The sequence below is a fragment of the Gadus chalcogrammus genome, chromosome 9 (genome assembly GCF_026213295.1).
Source record: "Gadus chalcogrammus isolate NIFS_2021 chromosome 9, NIFS_Gcha_1.0, whole genome shotgun sequence".
Taxonomy (NCBI): Eukaryota; Metazoa; Chordata; class Actinopteri; order Gadiformes; family Gadidae; genus Gadus; species Gadus chalcogrammus.
The window spans coordinates 22501330-22523493 of record NC_079420.1 but is presented as its reverse complement, the minus strand read 5'-3'; the positions used below and the strand labels follow the sequence as shown (position 1 = coordinate 22523493).

The window sequence follows — 22164 nt, the reverse complement described above, 5'->3', positions numbered from 1 at the left end:
ATGTGCTGTGATGACCTCTCCCCCCTAGGAGCGTATCTTCATGGAGAACGTGGGGGCGGTGAAGGAGCTGTGCAAGCTGACGGACAACCTGGAGACCCGCATCGACGAGCTGGAGCGCTGGAGCCGCAAGTTGGCCAAGCTGCGGCGCCTGGACAGCATGAAGAGCACCGTGAGCGGGGGCACCATCAGGTGAGGCAGGGCACCGTCAGGTGAGGCAGGGCACCGTCAGGTGAGACAGGGCAGCGTCAGGTGAGACAGGGCACCGTCAGGTGAGACAGGGCAGCGTCAGGTGAGACAGGGCAGCGTCAGGTGAGACAGGGCACCGTCAGGTGAAACAGGGCACCGTCAGGTGAGGCAGGGCAGCGTCAGGTGAGGCAGGGCACCGTCAGGTGAGACAGGGCACCGTCAGGTGAGACAGGGCAGCGTCAGGTGAGACAGGGCACCGTCAGGTGAGGCAGGGCAGCGTCAGGTGAGGCAGGGCAGCGTCAGGTGAGACAGGGCACCGTCAGGTGAGACAGGGCAGCGTCAGGTGAGACAGGGCACCGTCAGGTGAGGCAGGGCAGCGTCAGGTGAGGCAGGGCAGCGTCAGGTGAGACAGGGCACCGTCAGGTGAGACAGGGCACCGTCAGGTGAGACAGGGCAGCGTCAGGTGAGACAGGGCACCGTCAGGTGAGACAGGGCACCGTCAGGTGAGACAGGGCACCGTCAGGTGAGACAGGGCAGCGTCAGGTGAGACAGGGCACCGTCAGGTGAGACAGGGAGGTAGAAGCTACCAGGACTGTACCCGATGGACGGGTGTGTTGCGGTAGCTGAAGTCATCCCAACGGGCGTGTTAAGAACCAGCCCTATCAGGGTGAGATGAGGGATAGATGCGTTCAGGTAAGGACTTGGTTGTGGTTGCTGCCACATTAGGGATATGACGGAGAAGCAGTGCATCACGGCTTTGGCTAACTTTTTTGGAGTTCTGCCAACTTGTATTTCAGATCTATCTATCTATCTATCTATCTATCTATCTATCTATCTATCTATCTATCTATCTATCTATCTATCTATCTATCTATCTATCTATCTATCTATCTATCTATCTATCTATCTATCTATCTATCTATCTATCTATCTATCTATCTATCTATCTATCTATCTATCTATCTATCTATCTATCTATCTATCTATCTATCTATCTATCTATCTATCTATCTATCTATCTATCTATCTATCTATCTATCTATCTATCTATCTATCTATCTATCTATCTATCTATCTATCTATCTATCTATCTATCTATCTATCTATCTATCTATCTATCTATCTATCTATCTATCTATCTATCTATCTATCTATCTATCTATCTATCTATCTATCTATCTATCTATCTATCTATCTATCTATCTATCTATCTATCTATCTATCTATCTATCTATCTATCTATCTATCTATCTATCTATCTATCTATCTATCTATCTATCTATCTATCTATCTATCTATCTATCTATCTATCTATCTATCTATCTATCTATCTATCTATCTATCTATCTATCTATCTATCTATCTATCTATCTATCTATCTATCTATCTATCTATCTATCTATCTATCTATCTATCTATCTATCTATCTATCTATCTATCTATCTATCTATCTATCTATCTATCTATCTATCTATCTATCTATCTATCTATCTATCTATCTATCTATCTATCTATCTATCTATCTATCTATCTATCTATCTATCTATCTATCTATCTATCTATCTATCTATCTATCTATCTATCTATCTATCTATCTATCTATCTATCTATCTATCTATCTATCTATCTATCTATCTATCTATCTATCTATCTATCTATCTATCTATCTATCTATCTATCTATCTATCTATCTATCTATCTATCTATCTATCTATCTATCTATCTATCTATCTATCTATCTATCTATCTATCTATCTATCTATCTATCTATCTATCTATCTATCTATCTATCTATCTATCTATCTATCTATCTATCTATCTATCTATCTATCTATCTATCTATCTATCTATCTATCTATCTATCTATCTATCTATCTATCTATCTATCTATCTATCTATCTATCTATCTATCTATCTATCTATCTATCTATCTATCTATCTATCTATCTATCTATCTATCTATCTATCTATCTATCTATCTATCTATCTATCTATCTATCTATCTAACCATAAGTCCATCTAGAGACACCCAAAGGAACCACTATAAGCATGATACACAGATGAATTAATAATATGTTTCAATACATTCTCACAACTGAAGATGATTGGATATTCAATATTCTATTTCATATTCCCTCCTCTTACCTGCAGCCAATCAAGTAGCTACTTTAGCAGGAACGGCAGCGGGCCTCTGAAGAAGAAGCCGGTCAAACCCGGGACCAAGGTGGGTAGAAGCACGCTGTGACTCATCATCAGCAGTAGAAGCAAGCAGGGAGGCAGCCTTAGGCCCAATCCCATTTCTACCCCTTACCCCTTCCCCTCAACCCTCCCCCTTGTTTTGAAGGGGGAAGGGGTAAGGGGAAGGAATGGGATTGGGACTTAGGCCCGATCCCATTCTTAACGTCATGTTGCCTTAGGACAACGGATGTAAATTAGCAACTAAGTTAACTCTGGCATATTTATATTAATGCTCTGGCTGACATGTTGATTAATGTGCAATGTCCTAATCAAATAAATAAATAATAATAATAATGTGACCCTCTGGGTTTGCCTGTCTCGTTGCAGACCCCACCCCCAGATCCGGGCTGCATCAGCCAGAAAATCATGCAGGGCACCATCCTGGCTCTGGTCGTGGTCATGGCCTTCAGGTCAGTCTGAGGCGATGTATAGGAGGAGGAACACAAGCACACAGACATGAGAGACTCAGCCGTGCGGAGCTGTTTTGTCAATGCAATGATGATTGGCAGATAAATTGAGTAATTGGTTGATTGTTTGACTTTTGGTTTCAGTGTTATTTCCATGTCCGTGCTGTACGTCCTCACTCTCCACCACAAAGGAGCCGTCAGTGAGAAGGATGGGTATGGCGCCCCTACTTTATTCTCAAGAGTCTTTCACACAATCACATATCCTTCTGCCGTGTCCTTCCTTAGTCTGCACTCTTTCACTTCTTTTCTTCTGCCCTGCCTGTCGCAGCCTCCCTTCCCCCTGTGTTTTCTACGTCTCTTGGATGCCCGTCCTCACTGCCACTTTCACCTTCTGTCCTCCTGTCTGTCCTCTCTGGTAGGCTTTCCCAGACCTTTGCTCTTCCCCTTGGACTATGTCTTTGTCCTCGGTTCATATCTACTACTGCACAATGATTATTCTCCTATCTCCGGTATCTTTGTATACCGTATCTGTTTATTCTGTTGCCTATGTGTACTCTAATATGGTATATGAGCTAATTGTTCAATTTCATTGAACATTGTTAATTCCCTTGTTTGCCAAATATGTGGTCACACAGTACATTGTATTTTTTAACTATTTTAATTAATTAATAAATAAGCAAAAATTTAATAATATATCATACTGTACACTCAAGTCTTGTTCACACTACCTCGGTCCGTCGACGGATCTCATTGACTTTGCATGGGGCGCTCGCGAAATGCATTGTGGGTCCGTCCGTCCTTTCGGCTCCGTGGCCTTCGTCAAAAAGTTGAGAAATGTTCAACTTTTCAAGCAGCGCTGGATCCTTCGGGCCAAATAAACTCCAGGCGTTTCCTGGATCCATTTTGCAATAACAAGCAGGAAGAAGCAGGAAAAATCTGGCCGTTATATATTTTTAAAGAAATGTGGAATAATAAGATTGTTTTTATTCACCTGACTCACCTGTAGAGGGAGGCGATTTGATTGGCTGCAGTATGTGTCTACAAGAGTAGTCCCCTATACGTCAGACACGCCCTCGGCCATCCGACGACGGAAGCATGTAGTGTGAACAAGGCGTCAATCGACACATTAAATAGCCAGTATGTCTCAAGTCTCCATGTCATAAAATATACACTCTACTATAATAACCTTCCCAGGTCCAGAGCTCCAGTGGGCTCCTCTCGTAGAGGTTCCTTCACATCCCAGCCCTCCACCGCTTCACCAGGTAGGGGGTCGTCCTCACCAGGCCCACCAGCAACACCACACAGCATGGAACACAGATGGTAGAACAAAAAACACTGCAACATGTTCCCATTCTCTCCTACGCCTTGATCTGATACAGAGGCCTGCTGTTCTACCACAGCACTGAACAACCAATCGTCTACCGTTCTCCCGCTCCGAGGAAACCAGTCCCTGATAGGTGAGAGAGCTCGATGGTCCCGCCTTATTGTAATACTCTGGTATGAGGTTTTAGTGGTGCATAGAGGATAATCGCAACGTTTGCTGAATATTGCATTCACAATTACCGGTATCAGAATTGTTATGCGGTTATTATGCTCCTGACATCTGTGTTATGATAAGTGTATCTGGGCCCAACGGAAACATTGTTAAGCAATGCATGCTCTTAGCAAACACCTGGATCAGAGCGTGATTGATGCAGCTCTGTGTCTCTGACCAGGGGAGCGCTTCACGCAATAGAGAATGCGGAAGCAGAACAAATAGAATCCCATTGTGCGGCCATATCTCATCGGGCTGAACCACTGCCTCCTCCAGACGCAGGTGGCCCGCTCCCCACAGCCGGCACCATGACCAAGAAGGCCAAGTCCAGACCCATGGACAAGGACGGCCGCAACAAGAACCGCCTCAGCCACACCTCCACACCTCTGTACTTCGCCAAGTCCCGTCGACCGCTCCCTTCTGACCAGGAGGAGACGGGAGATCCCAACCGGGTCCCGGGGGGGCTGCCGTCACCACGCAGACAGCGGAGCATACACACACAGGGTAGCTAACCACAGGAACTGACTTCTCCGTAACCCACTGTGTGCGGGAGGCAAACATAGTAAAGCCGTTCGTATGATTGATTTGTCTCTGAGTGCTTTGTTGTGGTTACAGTGGCAAACACACTGAGACTTTTCTCTCCGTCACAGGGGAAAGGCTAGCGCCCTCTCTGACTGGCCTGCACATCCTGGAGACCGGCCAGCAGATCACGACCCGGAGTTGCCCAACACCAGAGAGCTGCAGGTGGGCATGAGCTTCAGCCCTAAAGCTCCCTCAAGCTGTGGAGAATGGAGGCTGTGTTTCAGCTTGAATTTAGGTTATTTGGTGCTTATAACCTTTCCTCTGCTTGTGACCCTCAGCTACACCATATCTCTCCACGGGAAGAGGAACTCCTCCATGTCACAGATTACTTTGCACATGACGTGAGTACACAAAACATCAACACAAAACATCACACACTTGTGCTTCCCATTTTGTCAGCATCTGAAAACCCTACTGCCTTGCATTAAGAAGTCCAAATTTCACAGGCAACGTTTGTATGTTTGGTACTCACTGTTGTTTATCTTAGGTCCAACCAAAGCGTGTGGGTTCAGCAGTGTGGGTACGCCAGGGGCCAGCTGTGTCCGGACCACAATGAGACACGGCTCTACACTGGAAAGAGTGCCTCTACAAGGGTATGCAGTGATGCTTAATCCAGATTTAAGAAAAGATTCTTCCATGATTGCTTTGTGTGTGGAGGTAGAATCCTGGTAATAAGTCTCTGTAACAATGTCCCCAGGGGATCCTGCACCTGAGATCAGTACCGGCTCTACCGTCCCAGGATGTCATCCATCACTTCCGTGTCACTCTGTCGGTCAGTCAACAGTTATATCTTTGTAACATGTATTTCCCATTTGAATTTACCTAAATATCAACTTTCTGGCTGTACACTCTATCTATGATTTAGTTATATATGAGGTTAGTTTTGGTACCTGTTTGCTGACATCATATTCTGAAATTTTCTTCCCATAGAGTGACGTAGGCTGTTCCAGCAAGGAGGAAAACAAAACAACTGCCTTATACTCAGACTACTATTTCCTAATTCAAAGCAGCTGTCAATAAGACACTGAAGGATCTGGTCAAGTGCCTTGTAACAGCAAGCCAAGACTTCACTTATTCAGCTAGTAGTTATACTTGGTCCTGTTGGTATTGTGTATTTGACACATTCAATCTTGATTTAGCAGGAAAGAGGCTGGTACTGAGACAAGCTATCTACCACTGTTCATTTTTATTGATGATTTTTGAAGTGCTGTAGAGATCACGTTAGAGAACACTGGTTAATGTTTTTATTTTGTTTTAAAATAAATGTATTTTGTCACTGAATATATCATTGTTGGATTCAGTAAAAAGCCATTTGAAGATGACAACTCTTCATTTCTTTACAGCGAATTATTATTGTTTGAAAAGTATAACGTCAAAATTAACAAAAATAACTGTGCAACTCATTTTTGTATCACTGTTTAGCAATGTACAGCTTACAGTTCAAAAAGCAAGAGTGGACCAGAAATAACGATGCTAGGTCTATTTTAGTACTCTATTTTCTACTATTCTGTATGTATTAAACAAATGTGACTTATGCCTTAAAACATGAAACATCCTTAGTTATAGTTTTATACACTGGAGCAAAGATCATTCGATTCTGTACATTCATGAATAAATAATGGCCCATTCACATTTTAAATATACCTCAAAAGTTCACACTGGCATGTTAAAGGTCTACATATTATGGAAAGAGTTGGAGGCCACAGCTATTACTGGATATGTATTTCTATAAAACATACACTGAATATGCAGAGAGAAAATCACGTCTAAGATTCTGTGGGGAAGAGAATGGTTTGCTCTCAAACGATAAAAAACTTTCTAAATCTTTCCATGTTTATTAAACAGACCATACCATTCCTCCCTGAAGTTATTTTCGCTGTGCCCTGATGCTTGCTCACTTCATTCAGGGATGACATGTATTAAGCATTTCTGGAAATCAAATAACTGGAAAAGCGCATAAGAGTTGAAACACTGAATGTTGCATCATCTTCTGCGAAGAAAAGTGTTGTCTAGCAATGGACATTTCTCAAAGACACTGGAATGGCCTATACTGTATTGGTTAACTGGATTTAATGCAACGATTGCAACTGGCATATCAACAGAGGAGCATGTTCTATAAATTAGTTTCCTGCTCGCTCTTTTCCATACATCTTAGCAGATGTAGCACAGATATAAACCATGTGTTAACTATGGGTATTACATGTGTTAGCCTGTCACCAAACTGATATATTCTTGCTCTGCTCTATACATGCTCTGGATGTTTCAAACTATTAATTTGTACCTATGTTTTACACACACAAAAACATGCAGAGTGGAAAACCTTTGACTAATATTACAGTGTTTGCATTGTGGTAATTTAAAAGTTGTACATTTGTATATGTACTTTTGATTCACTAAATACTTTTTAGTATTTTTCCATAATATGTCCAAGGAGAGCAATAATAAGTAAGTTGAATTGTTTGCACTTGAGAACTTTTTAGAACATGCATTTTATTTTATTGATAATTTTGGGAAACGAGGATGACTATGACATTGAATTTTAAACATCAATATGTAAACATATAAGCAGTCATTTAACTAATTTTGTGTATTATTTGTTATGCAAACTATGAAAACATTGTATATTTTTTTCGATATGATTATACGACTTTAAGGTCCTATCAAAGCTTATTTATAATGCACAAGCAAGCATAGTAAACCCAGCTTAGCTCTATTTGCACTGTATATATGACCTATAATTGCTCTTTCCAGTAGATATAAACTGGTATCAAATAGTCTGATAGAATTGCAATGTTTCATGTTGTTGTTATATTAATATCTTAACCTTTTGTAATGGAAACAATTTCATTATCAATCAATGTCTTGTCAACATAGCATGATTTCAAATTTTGGGGGATTTCAAGTTATCTTTTTTCATATCTCTTCCTTAATCTGTTCTCGCTTTCCTTCATTGTGTTGTTTAACTGTGTTGTTGTTGTTGTTGTTGTTGTTGTTGTTGTTGTTGTTGTTGTTGTTGTTGTTGTTGTTGTCATTGTTGTCATTTGCCCACGTGACCCTTATATGTGTTTTGACATAAACATGCTGTAATAACACAAACGCATGCTTTCAATAAAGATGTTACAAAAGCTGAGCTGAGTACTTGGCAGGTGTCTGTTTGACATTCTGGATCTAATATTATTTGCACCCTGGCAACTAATTGAAATACAAAGTACATGTCTTGTCTCTCAAAAACGGTTGCTTACATTCAAGATTAATTCTGAATTGTGAAGTTAAAAATGTAATTAGTAAGTATTAGTATTGACACACACACAGAGACACACACAAACACACACAAACACAAAAATTGTTGTATTGTTCTTTAAAACAAAGTTTTTATCCCGTTTTTTCTGCAAAGAACGCACACAGACACACACAAATCCACACACAAATACACACACACACACACACACACACACACACACACACACACACACACACACACACACACACACACACACACACACACACAAACACTCATCTTCTATAGGGTTTAGAAATGAGAGTAAGGAGGAAAATATACGACTTCAAATTGTATATGGTTTGTTAACCAGTTCTGGACCAAAACAGCCCGATGGAAATTAACATTATCCCACAACAACAAACCTGGGCTGCAAGGTCTGTCCTGTTCAGCTGCATCATGAAGTGCATCTAGAAATGTGATGATATGTTTGGTATTGCAGGGACCTATTTTTGCATGATGGTGCGGTTAACCTTGAAGGCTTATGGAGCCACACAATGTTGTTCTTATGGAGCCACACAATGTTGTTCTACACCAGGGTATATGTCCCCCCCCCACGACATATACCCTGGGAGTAGTTGTTCTGTATTTTGAATAGATGTGTTTCCCCAATGGTAAGCTAAGATTTCATTTTTTAATTAAGTGCCTTATATGAAATAGTGTGCAGCGTGCAGGAGCAAGTGTTGCAGAAAGGGACAAGTGTGTTGCACAATTGCAACTGATGTGCAAAGGAGCGCTTTTGTTTAAAGTATGGTTACATTTGTTTAAGGTATAGTAACAAAAACTTTGGTCCAAGCATGTGTCTATAGTGTTCAAGCAATTGAAAAAGAGCTGTAAGAGACAGTCCTTCTCTTTCTCACCACTAGGCGGCAGTACGCGGTCTGAAGACAGGCGGACCGTCACATAAACGTCAGGAGCGAACCAGGAAGCTGTAGTCAGTACGTGGCCTTTTCCTCTTGGACACCCGTGAAAGGAGCATCTCTGCATTACAAAATGGTACGGTAACGTGATCAAAGATGAATTCGTTAGGTTTGATACCAATAGGAGTTGCCCTATTCATTCAAGCGTAGTGATTTTCTCTTTATTAAAAGCCATTCGGTCGGAGATATGGTTGATTGTATGGGCGACACATACAGGCGAGTGAACGCTCCCGTTCATTCTGGTTGTTTGGCAGAAACAAATCCGCATAACAAGCGTTGTTTTGCCTTCTTAGTGCCTATAGTACCTTATGTATGCATTGATTCGGGAGCAGTTAAGTTGGCTGCTTTTGGCTCCAGGTTGTAGGTTGTGGTTATGCAGCCTTTTATTGGCTGCAGTCTTCTACTACTGCCACCATCGTCATCATCATCATCGTCATATCCTAAATGTATTAAATTTATTACTCTGAAAATGCATCTCGGTTTTAATGTAACTTAGATATATTTATTTACTTTCAATGCACCTGCCCCACTACGGCCAGGTGAGCTTTATCCAGTTTTTATCAGCTTATTATTCATATAATTAAAATAGGTGAATTTCTGTTACTGTAATTCTTTGCAGTAGTCTGTTCAAGTAAACGTTGCTACCATATCATGGTTAACACTGGCATAGGCCTACTAGTACTGTATTGTTTGAATTAGAATTTGGTGGTGCACTCTACTACTTCAATTACTATGGATATATTTGACAGTATATATATAATATATATCCCTAAATTGTACTTATGATTATTTATGGACTCTTTTAAAACAGGAAAGGTTAAGGATTGGAGAATAATAAATAAAATATTGTGTCATAGCACAGGAATATTTCTATATGATATAGTCTACTTAATCTACTTGCATTCGACACTAAAGTTGGCCGCATATTCATTGAACTGCTCCAACGGTGGAACTCTCCAAACAATAGATTATTGAAAGCAGGGTCCATCAACACTAGTGGATAAGCAAGTTATCAGATTTAGTAAGGTAACTTAAACTTGAGTTGTGCGGGTTTAGTTCCTTCAAGCTGTCCACCGTAGTTGCACTGATAGAGATGCAGACTGCAGAGCACTGTAAACTTTGTCTGAAAAGATCCAATGGTTACAAATGGCGGCCCAATTGAGCAGTCAAGTGAGCCTTGGATCCAAATTGAAATATGGTGATGAATATGTACCTTCCCATGATGCACCTGTGCCCTTCCTTGCAGGAGCTTGAAGCCATGACGAGATACACCAGCCCGGTGAACCCGGCTGTGTTCCCCCACCTCACGGTGGTCCTGCTTGCCATTGGCATGTTCTTCACCGCATGGTTCTTCGTGTATCCTTTCAGCGGTTAGACCCCTTCGTTTCTCCACCCCTCGCAGCACAATGGTGTGAGATGAGATTATAATGTGTTTAGGAAATGTCCATCTATTGTTAAATCATAAAGGTGAATTTGTTGTAAAGTTTTGGAGCTTAAAGTTGAAAATGTTATAGTCCTTTTATTTAATTGCTTTCTAAATAATAATTTGAGTATTTTTAAATGTCTACTTCATGGAAAGGCAGACAAAGTGCAAATAATTACTCAAGTCATTACCATTACTGTGTACAATATTATTAGCCTGGCTAATACCAGACCTCATCTCAATCTACATTGAGATGAGGTCTGGGAACCACACATACATTTTCTCGTATTTGAGGCGTGGTTTACGATTGCCCGGAGCCGTTTATTGGGCGCTACGAGTGTCTATCATATGAGTCTGTACGTAGCTCATAGCCAATCGTATCAATTATACCAGATGACGTATGTAGAGCAACAGAAATTCGATGAGGAAGAAGATGATGGGTGTGTCGAATAGACGTCGTCATCGTCTTGCCGTCCCTCCCCGTTCTGTGATTGGTTCCCCATCTCAGGCGAAATTCGCATCCATGGAATCCAGGCTGCCTAGCAGCGCAAAATGAAATTGCGCGCAAGGCAGCATGGGTATACCCAGGCTACAATATTATACCATTCCTAATGAAGATAAGTTTGCAGAAGTAAATATTTTGATGGTTGGTTGGTTTTCTGTGGATGAAAGAGATGAGCCAAAATCTTGCATGTTGTTCAGCAGTGATTGAGTTCCCTCCCTTAACTTCTGGTTAGATATGAGGTGACGTCCACAAAGTACACCAGAGATGTGTACAAAGAGCTTCTCATCTCCCTCGTGGCGTCACTATTCATGGGATTTGGTGTACTATTCCTGTTGCTCTGGGTCGGCATATATGTATGATGGTATGTCTTGAGTCCTACACTTTGTTGTTCAATTACCTTTTTTATATCGTGATGTTCAATTATTGTTTTTATATTATGGTTAACTGACGAGAGTTTTTTCTGTATTATTGTTGTAGTTTTATGTGTCAAAGAAAGCAACAACATTCCAGTGGAATCGACATCACACTCAACGGGAAAAGGATTTTGGATTTAGGATTTCACGATTGTGAGATCAAGTGGACGTTTTTTTTTTCATTTAATCAGTAAAAAATAATTTCTAAAATTGTGGGTGTCATGTCTTTTTTTCCCCTTGTGGTCAGTTTTAGACATTTAAAATGTAATTGGTAGCAGTTTAGCCAAATGTTATACCATAAGCTAGCAAAAATACCTTCTACTAGAAGTTATCTGTGGACAGAGTTGTACCCTGAAAAAACTCAATCCCAGACAAATGTTCTGGTTAACAATAAAGTGTTGTCTGTTGAAGTGAGGAAACATCCTGGATATTCAGGGATACAATATAATTACTAAAACGTTTATTTGGCTAACACAAAAATAGAAAATCTGAAATAAAAAATGGCATCAAACATGTACACTGTAAACATGTCTCAAGGCAACTATAGGGCAGAACGCTTCCTTCACTGACGGGCTTTAGCGAAGGCCTCACGCAGCCACGTAGAGTCTTCATAGAGTCTGGGGTCTCCCAGGAACTCTGCTGTACGCTTGTAGAGGTAATAATACAGCACAGCAGCTGAGGAGTGCACACACAACATTGAGGTTACAATAAGTACATTTGTCAGAAGGAGCAACAATATATCGCTTTCGGTACAGTAAGGATGTTCACAAAACAAAGCCAAGCACCAATACTTATTTGGTTAACGTATTCCCTCTATACAACAAAGATGACTAGGATAGGATGCAACACAAGTACTATTCTTTTATATTTTTGCCAGGAGGTATAAGTGTGTACATTAAGTGCCAGGACGTACAACATACAATAAGAGTGTACATGAAGTGCGTACGAGCGGTGGCTACGCAGAGTCTAGGTGAATTCTGAACAACCAGTGATTCTTTTACGGGAGCTGGTGACAGTGCAACAGTAAGCCATCAAACCACGGCTACAAACAATATGTGTAGCGGTAGGCTAATGAACTGCTTACCTGTCCTCTGGAAAACAAACAGCGCTTGAAGGCCGTTGGTCCAAACAAAACTGTTTGAGTCGATCCATCGAAGGGTCTACAAGTAAAACGCCTGTTAGTTATGAAGCTCAGATTGACATCAAACAGGTCACTTACAGGATATTTAACATATGTAGCAGCCCGCTCTACCTTAACACAAGCTAGTGTGGAGGTAGAACGCATGTGTTTTGCAAAGGGTTTATCATTTGAAATCAATTATACCCAGCCTAAAAGGTTCATGGTTTCGAATTCCAATGTCCGCAATCCGCATTCTAACTTTGGGCAAGGTAAGACCAACTTACCTACCAGCCCATTAATAACATACATCTAAAACATTCCCCTGATGGTGGATTAGTACAAAGGCATCTGCTGAACGACAATCATAAGTGTGACGCTACCATGAGCCAGCAGTGGAGGCAGATGCTGAGAGTCAGGTAGAGGGCGGAGACCCCCAGCAGAGCCCTGAAGCGCTGCAGCAGCAGGGAGACCAGGCCAACCTGGAACACGTAGGTGTTGAACATCAGCAGGAGAACGATGATCACGTTGAACAGGATGGCAATATCCTGAATGCTGGAATCACATTAAATGATTTGTTATGTTGAGTATTACAGTGATGGGAAGAATAAATATTAACCTTAGTTGTTTGAGGCTAACATTTGGACATGAATGGCTGTCACTTCTTGCAATTTAGCGAATTGCTTGCGCTATGGATGAGTCAAATCAATTAGTTAATTCATTGATTTGCACAAGCACAAGTTCATTCAATAGCATTGGTGACTCACGTGAAGAGCACCAGCTGATTGACAGGCGCTCCACGAAGGAGTTCGCTGAAGGAGTTGACGAAGAGGTCATAGGCCAGCAGGCTCAGTTGAATCAACAGCACCAGGGAGTAGTTGCTAGTCTGAAGCATGGTGGCCCTGTTGTGCCTCAGGAAGTGTTCCTGTCCGGCTTTGGGATTAGAACTGACCAGTCGAGGCTTCTGCAAGGTTTCTCCAGTAGCCCCTGGTCGACATCTCTCCCCCCGCGGCGCCTCCGTTCAGTTCTGTGAGCAACACGTGGGATGTTTTGGTCGTTACAGAACATAATCCACTACAACGTAAGTGTTTAATTGTAAAGAAACTCGTACAGCTGCCACTCCATGCTGACCAGACATCTTGTCGGGCTTATTGGATGACCGACACTGATTTCTCCAGAACGAGTTTGCTATCCCGTCAACCGCTCCCTTACGTTTTAAGGTATATCCAAAATTACAAACATTAGCCCGAAAATAACCACAACCACCAATAAAACATGCACCTAGACAAACTACATAAGGTCATAAACGAGATAATGCATCCATGGGGCTTTCTTGAGCATTTCCGGGTTTTCTATGGCAACGCTACTTCATACCGTAAAGTATGTGATATTGGCGCAGCAAATGAGTTTGGTATCATGTTTATGTGCTGCATGAGCTACACTAAGCGTAACGGTAAGTGAAACTGATTTTCGTACAACAACGCCGCCCAGTGGCTGGAAAAGGTACGTGGGTTAAGTATGATAATCAAAGGTGGCGCAAACACACACAGAAACTCACACACAGCTGAAGGTCCGGCGCGTCGGAGGTGAGCATGCAAAGTTTGTAAATTGCAACTATTTATTTAAAGCTTATTTATGGATCTCATGTGCCCACCTCTCCTCAAAGTTGGTTCTGCTGTCATTACGTTTATTGGTGTCAAGTAACGTAGCATTATTTTTCTATGGATTGCTGTATTTAGGTGGTCGTTACTTTTCATTGCTCTGTCGATTCGTAGCCTATCCGTAATTTAAACATCCATACGAATGTATAATAGACCCTTAGCAACAGGTGTTGCAAGCTTTTGTTTCTTTATGAAGTCCAAACAATAAGTTTGTTGTTACCTTGAGTTGACCAGTAAGGTATAGGTCAGGTGCTTGGGTAGCGCGACCAAGCGACTTGGCCTGGCCGTAGACTGCTCCTCAAGCGCATGGTGTGTTCCCTTCCCGCTCTGTATGGGGCCCAGTTCCTAACAACATCTGATTGCAATGGGCCAGGATATGATCTCTTTGTCTAAGTTAAATGTAGGACATTGAAGGCACCTCAAAACGGATGTTTAAGTGTTTTTACGAGTTACGTTGCCGATTTAACACTCACCGAGTTTTAGAAGTGTTAATGTTTACATAGGTGTTATCTGGATCACTCCTCCCTTGACTCCAGCTTATTTATAAACCTTTTGAGACTTCAGATATGCCACTGGACATATTCGTGTCGAAAAAAACACATACCTACATACCTGGAACTTCTAGGATTTTCTAGTTGGCTAATTCTCAATATAGGCTAGTTATAACAGAAAAATTTAACTTAAAATGTATTTGTGCCACAATAGCATAAATCACAGAAACTTGTGCTGTGGTTTTCCAAACAAAATGGCCTGCAACCAGGCTATAATGGAAATTAAATCCATTGCAAATGTTTTATTTGCATCCCGTTTCCCTCATTGTCCTCATCCTCCCTCCCCTCGAAGAAAAAGACTCGTCCGTCACCTCATAGGACCAAATCCTGTTGTTTTTACCATGCCCACATCCTGGTTGGGGCAGAGGTAGTGACCAAAACATTTGTATAACATTTGTCAACGAGGGAAACTGCTGCTGATTATGTGTTCGGAAACTAGGGTAGACCTAATGATGGAATATGATAGGTTTAGGATATTAAGTAAAAAATAATCTATAAATAAATATAGGTATAAAATATATATATTTATTGGCAATACCTATCAGTTGCCAAAGTTAAGATTCACGGTGCATAAATTCAGCTTCTCTTAACATGGGTAACATCTGTTTCCAGCAGCAGATAGTGCATTCACTCACAGCAACTTTGGCTCTGCTCCCACTTGTGTTTGACAAGGGAGCATGCATAGCAGCAGGCCTATGCTGACCTTTAACAAGGAACACAAACGCATTTAAATGGAATCTCCCTTCATCCACTAAAAGCGATGGTGGCTTTTGCTTTAAATGGCATGATGCAAGAAATACTCATTTTTGTTTTAATCAATAACTTAATAATAACTTAAAAACTAGACACTCGTTTAGGCAGAGCACATATTTCTTGTGATAAATAACAAATTCCACTATGAATGACGTACAGTTTCCGTGGTTTGGCCCCTAGAATTTAATTTGGGCATATGGGTTTTCGTCCACTGGTTGGAACGCATAGGTATGAAGGACATGATAAGGTTGTCTTAAGTCAGTAAGTTAAACAAGCTCTACAAGAACGGCAGTGAATGAGCAAACACATCTGATGGTACAAGACCAGACCTCTTGTTTGTTTTTTGGCTCATCAAACTGCCTCTCTCACGCATTCTTTATTATTCCTCACCGACGGGTTCCCTGTCCTGGTTCACTGTCCTGGTTCCCTGTCCTGGTTCACTGTCCTGGTTCCCTGTCCTGGTTCACTGTACATGTTCCCTGTCCTGGATCACTGTACATGTTCCCTGTCCTGGATCACTGTACATGTTCCCTGTCCTGGTTCACTGTCCTGGTTCACTGTCCTGGTTCACTGTCCTGGTTCATTGTCCTGGTTCACTGTACATGTTCACTGTCCTGGTTCCCTGTCCTGGTTCTTCAGCGCAGCGCGGGCCGACATAGTTTCCTCCTTTAGGGTTTACGTTCCTCTCAGAGTACCATCGGTTAGCCTAATCCGTCACTCTTCCACAGCAATGTCCAAGTGGCTCAGCGATGGAGAGGTGCTGGTGGGGCAGGGCAGCGGCGACGCATCCTCATGGAGCCCAAGATCCAGGGGCCCGTCCGCTGGGGGCCTCGTGTCCAGCCCAGTCCGAGCCCGGTTGTCTTCACCCAGGGCCAGGGAAGCCATGCCTCACCAGGAGCCACAGACCATGGACAAAGCAAGGGAGCTGTTTGTGCTTTGTGATAAAGAGGGCAAAGGATTCATCACCAAGAGAGACATGCAGGTAAAGAGCTGCTGGAGGAATGCAATTCAAATATCATGGTTTACATTTTTTACGTGAAATACTGTTGGTCCTCGTTGTGCTTAGCGACTGGAAGTGGAGTTACCACTGTCCCTGGATCAGTTGGAGGACGTTTTCGACAGCCTCGACAGAGAGAGTAATGGATTCCTCACTCCTGTAGAGTTTAACGCAGGCCTTGGTGAGTTTAGGATGGACTCTTGACACTCACCAGATGTGAGTGTCTATTTACACAGTGTAGAGCCTCAATTACAAAAATAAACAAATAATTTCACTATACCTGTTGCCATGTTCTGTTAGGAGGAATCATGGTGCTAGACGAGAGCTTAAACCAAAGCCAGAACGAGGGGCGGGCTGAGCCAGACCCGGTGGACTGGAACAACGACCCCGGAGTCATCCGGTTTGTCAACCTGCTGGTCGAGTTGGGAGCAGACACCCTCTTCAAAAAGTAAGACCTTGCCCTTGAAATAATTAGTGTCATCACTTTCTAACCCAGGCAATGTCTAACTTGCCAAACTTACTCAGATATGGCTTTTGAAGTATTACCAAAGAATGGACACAAAAGTACTTTGTACGTTTTAGTATTCATATTTTACTTAACGTAGACAGTCAACATTAAATGCAGACATACATTATTATGTGACAACATGAGTCTCCTAATCCACCCAGACTCTGATGACTGTTGTGGTGTGTGTGTGTGTTTTTGTGTTTGTAACGTGGCAGTCAGTGGGAGGTGTCCTCCTTATGGTTTGAACTGCAGAGGGAGAGACCGGAGCTCCTCACTGTCCTGGACGATATCCTGGTCCAAGCTTTGGCTGTCGTGCAGGACAGCACCAAGGAGAAGGACAGCCTGGAGCAGGCCCTGCGCAGGTTCCCACTAGTACCAGACTCAGCTGCATGTCCCACACTCAGCTGCATGTCCACTTGCACATGCAGTCTGTGCTCAGGGTCCATGTGTGTTTACCGATGTTTCCTCTGCATTTGATCTCACATAGCTCTGTTTGGTTTGTTCTAGGCGAGAGAGCGAGCACGATCGCATCGTTCAATCCATATATGAAGAAATGGAGAGCCAGTTGAAGGAGGAGAGGGAGAAACAAAAGACGCAGGTAGATTCCTTTTTGTTTGTAGTCCCCACTGTATACAAATTATCATGGACATACCAGTTAAGGAGGCTATTGCCTTATCCAGGACAGTATTAAACAGTGGGAGAGAGGACAACATCTGGAAGCGGAGCTGAGCATGCGGGAACAGGAGCTGGAGAGCAGTCTGGTCAAGCAGAGGGAGGTAAGCATCCAAGCAGGCCTCCTGACGGCCACTGATCACTATAGTGCTCTCCTAAAACATACCAATAACTAAGGTCTGTTTCAACCAATTGTGTTATATGTTATATCAAAAATCCAATAGTTTTAGGTGGCTATACAGTTTGTTAGAGCAATAGAAACATTATATGCTTTTAGAGTGTCTGAGGCATGAGGCCTTCTGGGAAGCCTTGGTTCAGTGAAGGAGACCTGGCCCGTGTGTTTATACCAAGATGGAGAGCAGTGTCCGGGCGCTGAGCTGTGAGCAGGCCGACATCAAGGAGCAGAAGCAGCGGGTACAGAGCCTCAACGTTCAGCTCCGGGAGCAGCTGGAGTCCACCAGAGAAGAGCTGCAGGCCGCAAAGAGCCAGCTCAACCTGGTTCACGCCACAGCGGCTCAGGAGCTGGCCGTCAAGAAACGGTGAGGTTCTTCTCCGAAGTGTTTGATCATTATAATGATAATATAAAAAGTTGTTGTTCATTTTCATAACTCTGTATCATAAAAATCATCGTTCAATAATATTGTGTACCTACCTTTTTTTAGAAATGTGTTGAAGGTGTCTAGAAACATTCAAAAGGAAAAAGAGAGTCTTTTAAGACAACTTGACATTCTGAGGTAAGCTTGTACATCAGGTCTGCTGGTTATGGTCTGATGATAGGCCTGAACTGGAAAGCATTTACGTCAAGTCAATGAGATTCAGCCCTGATTCACTGTGTCTTTCAATGATTAACCTTGCAGGGACATGAACAAAAGGCTGCGGGACGAGACGGACACCCAACAGGCCCAGAAGAGGGTTAGTCCTCGACGCACTGTCTTTGCCACTCTACCAAGACCTCAATATTACTGCCATTAAAGTTAAACAAACCATATCCAAGACGCAAAGGTCTTCACATTGCTGATCATTATTTCATTTGTTTTGAGTGTTATGTAGTTGTCGACTCATTTACGATGCAGATGAGCCGGTTTGTCTGTCTTGTGTGAACAGTTTCTGGTTTGTGTTATGTTTGAGTGATGTAAATAAGGATTGTATTCTGCTGCTTAACAGAACAGTGTATTTTGGTTCATTTACTGTGACTTTGAACCAGGAGGAATGCAAATGGTCACTTTATAGTCCTAATAAAAACGTTGGATTTTCATGATATTGCACAAATACAACATTTAACAACTATGGTTTAAGGGTTGTTGTACCTCAAATAGCTCACTGTCAAAACAACTACAATTGTACCAACTGTAACAAAAATCCCTTTCATGTAGATTGTTAATATGCCATCATTTGTTATTAAATTATGAGTACAATGTAGTGTAATAAATGAAGCTATTGATGTATTGGACTTCTTGCTTAATTACAGGTTGACACACATAACAATTCAAACAAAATCTAAACATCACCTAACGCAGGCAAACATACTAATCACATAAAATTACAAATTTCTATATATTTATATCCTTATAAACCTTTGGTCTGCCTTAATCTTCAAAACCCTTTCACGTTTTTCAGAGCCCCATCCTAAAGGTTTTGCGGAAGCAAGGGTCTTTATTAGGCAACTACGTACTTCAGGAAAACGCAATGAAAAGGTGTGTGTGAAACGTAGTTTGGCCAGCCGTAGCAACTGCTCTGCCTTGTGGACTAATTGTGTGTCCAATCAACTTTAAAGACAGCTGAGCTCCACCAGTCCCCCTGAGCAGGAGAGGGAAGAACTCTCCAAGCTCCCCAAAAGACGACACTCATCCAGTGCTCCGGGGTATCAACACGAAGCGCACACTCAAACACAGGTAGCGCAGATATTTGTTCCCTGCAAAAGAAAAATACTTTGACAATTTGATGAATGATCTCGCCTACACAATAATCCTTTGCTGCAGCCGGTGGGAGTAGGAGTATTTGTGCCCGGTGTGTTATCATATACAAACAACCCCTGCTTGAACATCACTGTTGAAGTTAACCTGAACTGTGTGGTCACTCCTTTTGACCTGCAGAGGCCAGTGGTGAGTCCCCAGCGTGTGTTCAAGGTGGTGTTCCTGGGGAACTCTGGAGTGGGGAAGACCTCGTTCATCCGTCATTGCTGCACCGGTCACTTCTCCGACACCCTGAGCTCCACTGTGGGTAAGGCGCCTTGGTCTGACGTCACGCTCTTCCGTTGATTTCTAGCCCCCTGTGTTCAGTGAAGAACGTACGTCTGCTGCGTAATGCAACGGTCCCTCTGTTCCAGGGATCGATTACCAGATGAAGAACATAACTCTGGGCTCCATCAATGTGGTCCTGCAACTCTGGGACACTGCGGGACAGGAGAGGTAGGAATATTATGTGTTTCAGGTACTCTGTTTTTCAGGTATTAGGCCTACCTTTTCCTTGTGCTTCAGGTATTAGGCCTACCTATTCTACGTGGTTCAGGTATTAGGCCTACCTACTATGTGTTTCAGGAATAAGGCCTACCTATCCCTTGTGTTTCAGGTATAAGGCCTACCTACCTACTATGTGTTTCATGTATTAGGCCTACCTACTATGGGTTTCAGGAATAAGGCCTACCTATCCCTTGTGTTTCAGGTATTAGGCCTACCTACCTACTATGTGTTTCAGGTATTAGGCCTACCTACTATGTATTCAAGTTATTAGGCCTACCTATTGAAGTGGTCCAGGTGTGACCCTGCCTCTGTGTTCAGGTACCGCAGCATCACTCAGCAGTATTACCGTAAGGCCGACGGGATACTCAGCATGTATGACATCACTGACGGGGACTCCTTCCTAGCGGTCAGAGAGTGGCTGGATTGTGTACAGGTTAGAACGCTCGACACTCGAATCAACAGCTATATATACTGTACTTCATCATACAATCTTCAGAGAATGCTACAGCCAGTATTTTCTTCAAGACTGATGCCACATGAGCTGGTTTAACATTTTCTAACAATAAATAAATTGCAAACATATACATTAGCTATGACATTGGCATTGTCAAATTATAATAAAGCGCTCGAAAGATAATGTTGGTCTAAAGTGACCTTTGTGTCTTGGGAGACGGTGCCGAGCGCAAACAACATTCCACTAGTGTGAGCTTGGACTGCAGTACCCATTTAAACCCTTGGTGTCAGTGCTACGTCTGGTTTCTGATAATCATTACAAATATCACTAATGATTTCTTTAGGCCTGTTCCTTTACACATCCAAAACATCTGTCAATCGTTTGGGGGTAGCTTTTCTCTATGTTTTTTAATGTAACTCCTGTTTGAAAGTATCTTTGACGTGTTCTCAGTGTCTTCCAGGAGAGGAAATGTGAGGGAGCGGTGCTGATGCTTCTCGGCAACAAGGAGGACATGGCGAACGACACGAGCAGGAAGGTGACGACGCAAGAGGGACACAGACTTGCAGAGGTGAGCAGAAACGTTTTGATTTAAGGTTGTGGTTGTTTTTTAACTGCAGAAACCATAAAGCAGGTTACTAAATGGACTTATCTGTGATGATGTGTGCAGCATCACCAGGCTGAGTTTTATGAGTGCAGTGCCAGGAGTGGATACAACATAGAAAGGCTTATGTCCGAGCTGGCCCGGTATGGTATTCACATCTCTGTACATTTTTAACCAAAGATGGGTGTATGTAATAAATCAATAGTTAATGGCCTACTGAGTAAACAATAACTGATCATGAAGTCACTCTGTGACTTTTGTTTGCCTTTTTGAGAGAAAAAAGCATTGAAGTCGGTTGACATGGAGTTAAGAACGGTTTAAGAGAGATAGTGAAACTGTCGTGTAAACAAAGCATACATAGTTAATATGATGGATGGAAATTTAACTTAATTTCTCTCTCCATAGGATGCTGGTGGCTCAGCAAGACCGCCAATGTAATGACACACTGACACTCACTGAAAACACTGCTAAAAGAAGCTGCTGTTGATCGCACAATGATTGGATTGGAAGGACTGGAAAAAATGACTATTCACAGTGTTTAATGGTCAGATATGTATAGATGTTATCTATACAATTGTTAGTGCTTGGCACTTGGTTCTATTTACGTCCTTACTGTACAGAAAGCGATATATTGTTTTTCTTTCTTCTGAAGCCTTAAAAAATTCTGACTTATTTTATGGCACTTTGGATAAAAGTGTCTGCTAAATGCCCTAAATGTAAATGTAAATATGTATGTATGATTTATTTTCCTTTCAAATATTTATATTGCTTTGACTATATTATGTAATCCAATACAGTAAAACATATTGTGTCTGCAAAAGGATGTTGTCTTCATTAATAAGATGTAGCAGATAACTACATACAGATTACTACACATAATACATTTATTTCTCTGTGCGTCACCCA

General features: G+C 42.2%; 4 protein-coding genes across 8 annotated transcripts in view; 3 read left to right on the top strand and 1 right to left on the bottom strand.

The window, feature by feature from the left end:
• Window positions 1-8072, top strand: part of myrf (myelin regulatory factor) — a 28386-nt gene extending 20314 nt beyond the window's left edge. Inside the window, 12 exon segments of the mRNA XM_056599304.1 lie at window positions 29-189; window positions 2338-2410; window positions 2752-2834; window positions 2976-3044; window positions 4026-4093; window positions 4211-4288; window positions 4642-4869; window positions 5016-5109; window positions 5226-5288; window positions 5435-5540; window positions 5645-5719; window positions 5878-8072. Coding sequence (XP_056455279.1) covers window positions 29-189; window positions 2338-2410; window positions 2752-2834; window positions 2976-3044; window positions 4026-4093; window positions 4211-4288; window positions 4642-4869; window positions 5016-5109; window positions 5226-5288; window positions 5435-5540; window positions 5645-5719; window positions 5878-5967 — 1188 coding nt within the window. The 3' untranslated portion in view covers window positions 5968-8072.
• A 1045-nt stretch (window positions 8073-9117) lies between these two features.
• Window positions 9118-11701, top strand: tmem258 (transmembrane protein 258). Its single transcript, XM_056598326.1, has 4 exons — window positions 9118-9220; window positions 10391-10500; window positions 11305-11433; window positions 11550-11701. The coding sequence occupies exons 1-3, from the start codon at window positions 9218-9220 to the stop codon at window positions 11429-11431; spliced, it is 240 nt and encodes a 79-aa protein (XP_056454301.1). The 5' UTR covers window positions 9118-9217; the 3' UTR covers window positions 11432-11433; window positions 11550-11701.
• On the bottom strand, window positions 11555-14501 carry tmem138 (transmembrane protein 138). 3 transcript variants are annotated; one of them, XM_056598325.1, is made up of 5 exons: window positions 14484-14501; window positions 13370-13629; window positions 12986-13157; window positions 12570-12645; window positions 11555-12160 (listed from the first exon to the last, which is right to left on the bottom strand). In XM_056598325.1, exons 2-5 carry the CDS (start codon window positions 13495-13497, stop codon window positions 12048-12050), a joined length of 489 nt encoding a protein of 162 aa, XP_056454300.1. In that variant the 5' UTR covers window positions 13498-13629; window positions 14484-14501; the 3' UTR covers window positions 11555-12047. The 3 variants fall into 3 exon arrangements, with proteins under 3 accessions (XP_056454300.1, XP_056454298.1, XP_056454299.1); XM_056598323.1 differs by lacking the exon at window positions 14484-14501 and adding an exon at window positions 13714-13988; XM_056598324.1 differs by lacking the exon at window positions 14484-14501 and adding an exon at window positions 13734-13988.
• Window positions 13370-22058, top strand: cracr2b (calcium release activated channel regulator 2B). Of its 3 annotated transcripts, none has more exons than XM_056598320.1 (18): window positions 13370-13683; window positions 16296-16549; window positions 16634-16745; window positions 16865-17012; window positions 17288-17434; window positions 17580-17670; window positions 17753-17848; window positions 18096-18283; window positions 18407-18478; window positions 18602-18656; window positions 19362-19438; window positions 19519-19636; window positions 19838-19964; window positions 20071-20152; window positions 20522-20636; window positions 21118-21225; window positions 21325-21401; window positions 21664-22058. In XM_056598320.1, the coding sequence occupies exons 2-18, from the start codon at window positions 16298-16300 to the stop codon at window positions 21743-21745; spliced, it is 1947 nt and encodes a 648-aa protein (XP_056454295.1). In that variant the 5' UTR covers window positions 13370-13683; window positions 16296-16297; the 3' UTR covers window positions 21746-22058. The 3 variants fall into 3 exon arrangements, with proteins under 3 accessions (XP_056454295.1, XP_056454294.1, XP_056454296.1); XM_056598319.1 differs by lacking the exon at window positions 13370-13683 and adding an exon at window positions 14102-14188; XM_056598321.1 differs by lacking the exons at window positions 13370-13683; window positions 21325-21401; window positions 21664-22058 and adding an exon at window positions 14103-14188 and having other exon boundaries at window positions 21108-21209.
• Window positions 22059-22164: the final 106 nt, after the last annotated feature.

Bases quoted from the DNA above. Each gene is read 5' to 3' on its own strand.
- tmem258 (XM_056598326.1), top strand. The intron at 10,501-11,304 runs GTATCCTTTCAG...ACTTCTGGTTAG, and splicing joins TTCACCGCATGGTTCTTCGT to ATATGAGGTGACGTCCACAA.
- cracr2b (XM_056598320.1), top strand. From the start codon at position 16,298: ATGTCCAAGTGGCTCAGCGATGGAGAGGTGCTGGTGGGGCAGGGCAGC. The intron at 19,637-19,837 runs GTAGCGCAGATA...TTTGACCTGCAG, and splicing joins AAGCGCACACTCAAACACAG to AGGCCAGTGGTGAGTCCCCA. The intron at 21,402-21,663 runs GTATGGTATTCA...CTCTCTCCATAG, and splicing joins CTTATGTCCGAGCTGGCCCG to GATGCTGGTGGCTCAGCAAG.
- tmem138 (XM_056598325.1), bottom strand. From the start codon at position 13,497: ATGCTTCAGACTAGCAACTACTCCCTGGTGCTGTTGATTCAACTGAGC. The intron at 13,158-13,369 runs GTGAGTCACCAA...ATGTGATTCCAG, and splicing joins AATCAGCTGGTGCTCTTCAC to CATTCAGGATATTGCCATCC. The intron at 12,161-12,569 runs GTAAGCAGTTCA...TGCACTCCTCAG, and splicing joins GTTTGTTTTCCAGAGGACAG to CTGCTGTGCTGTATTATTAC.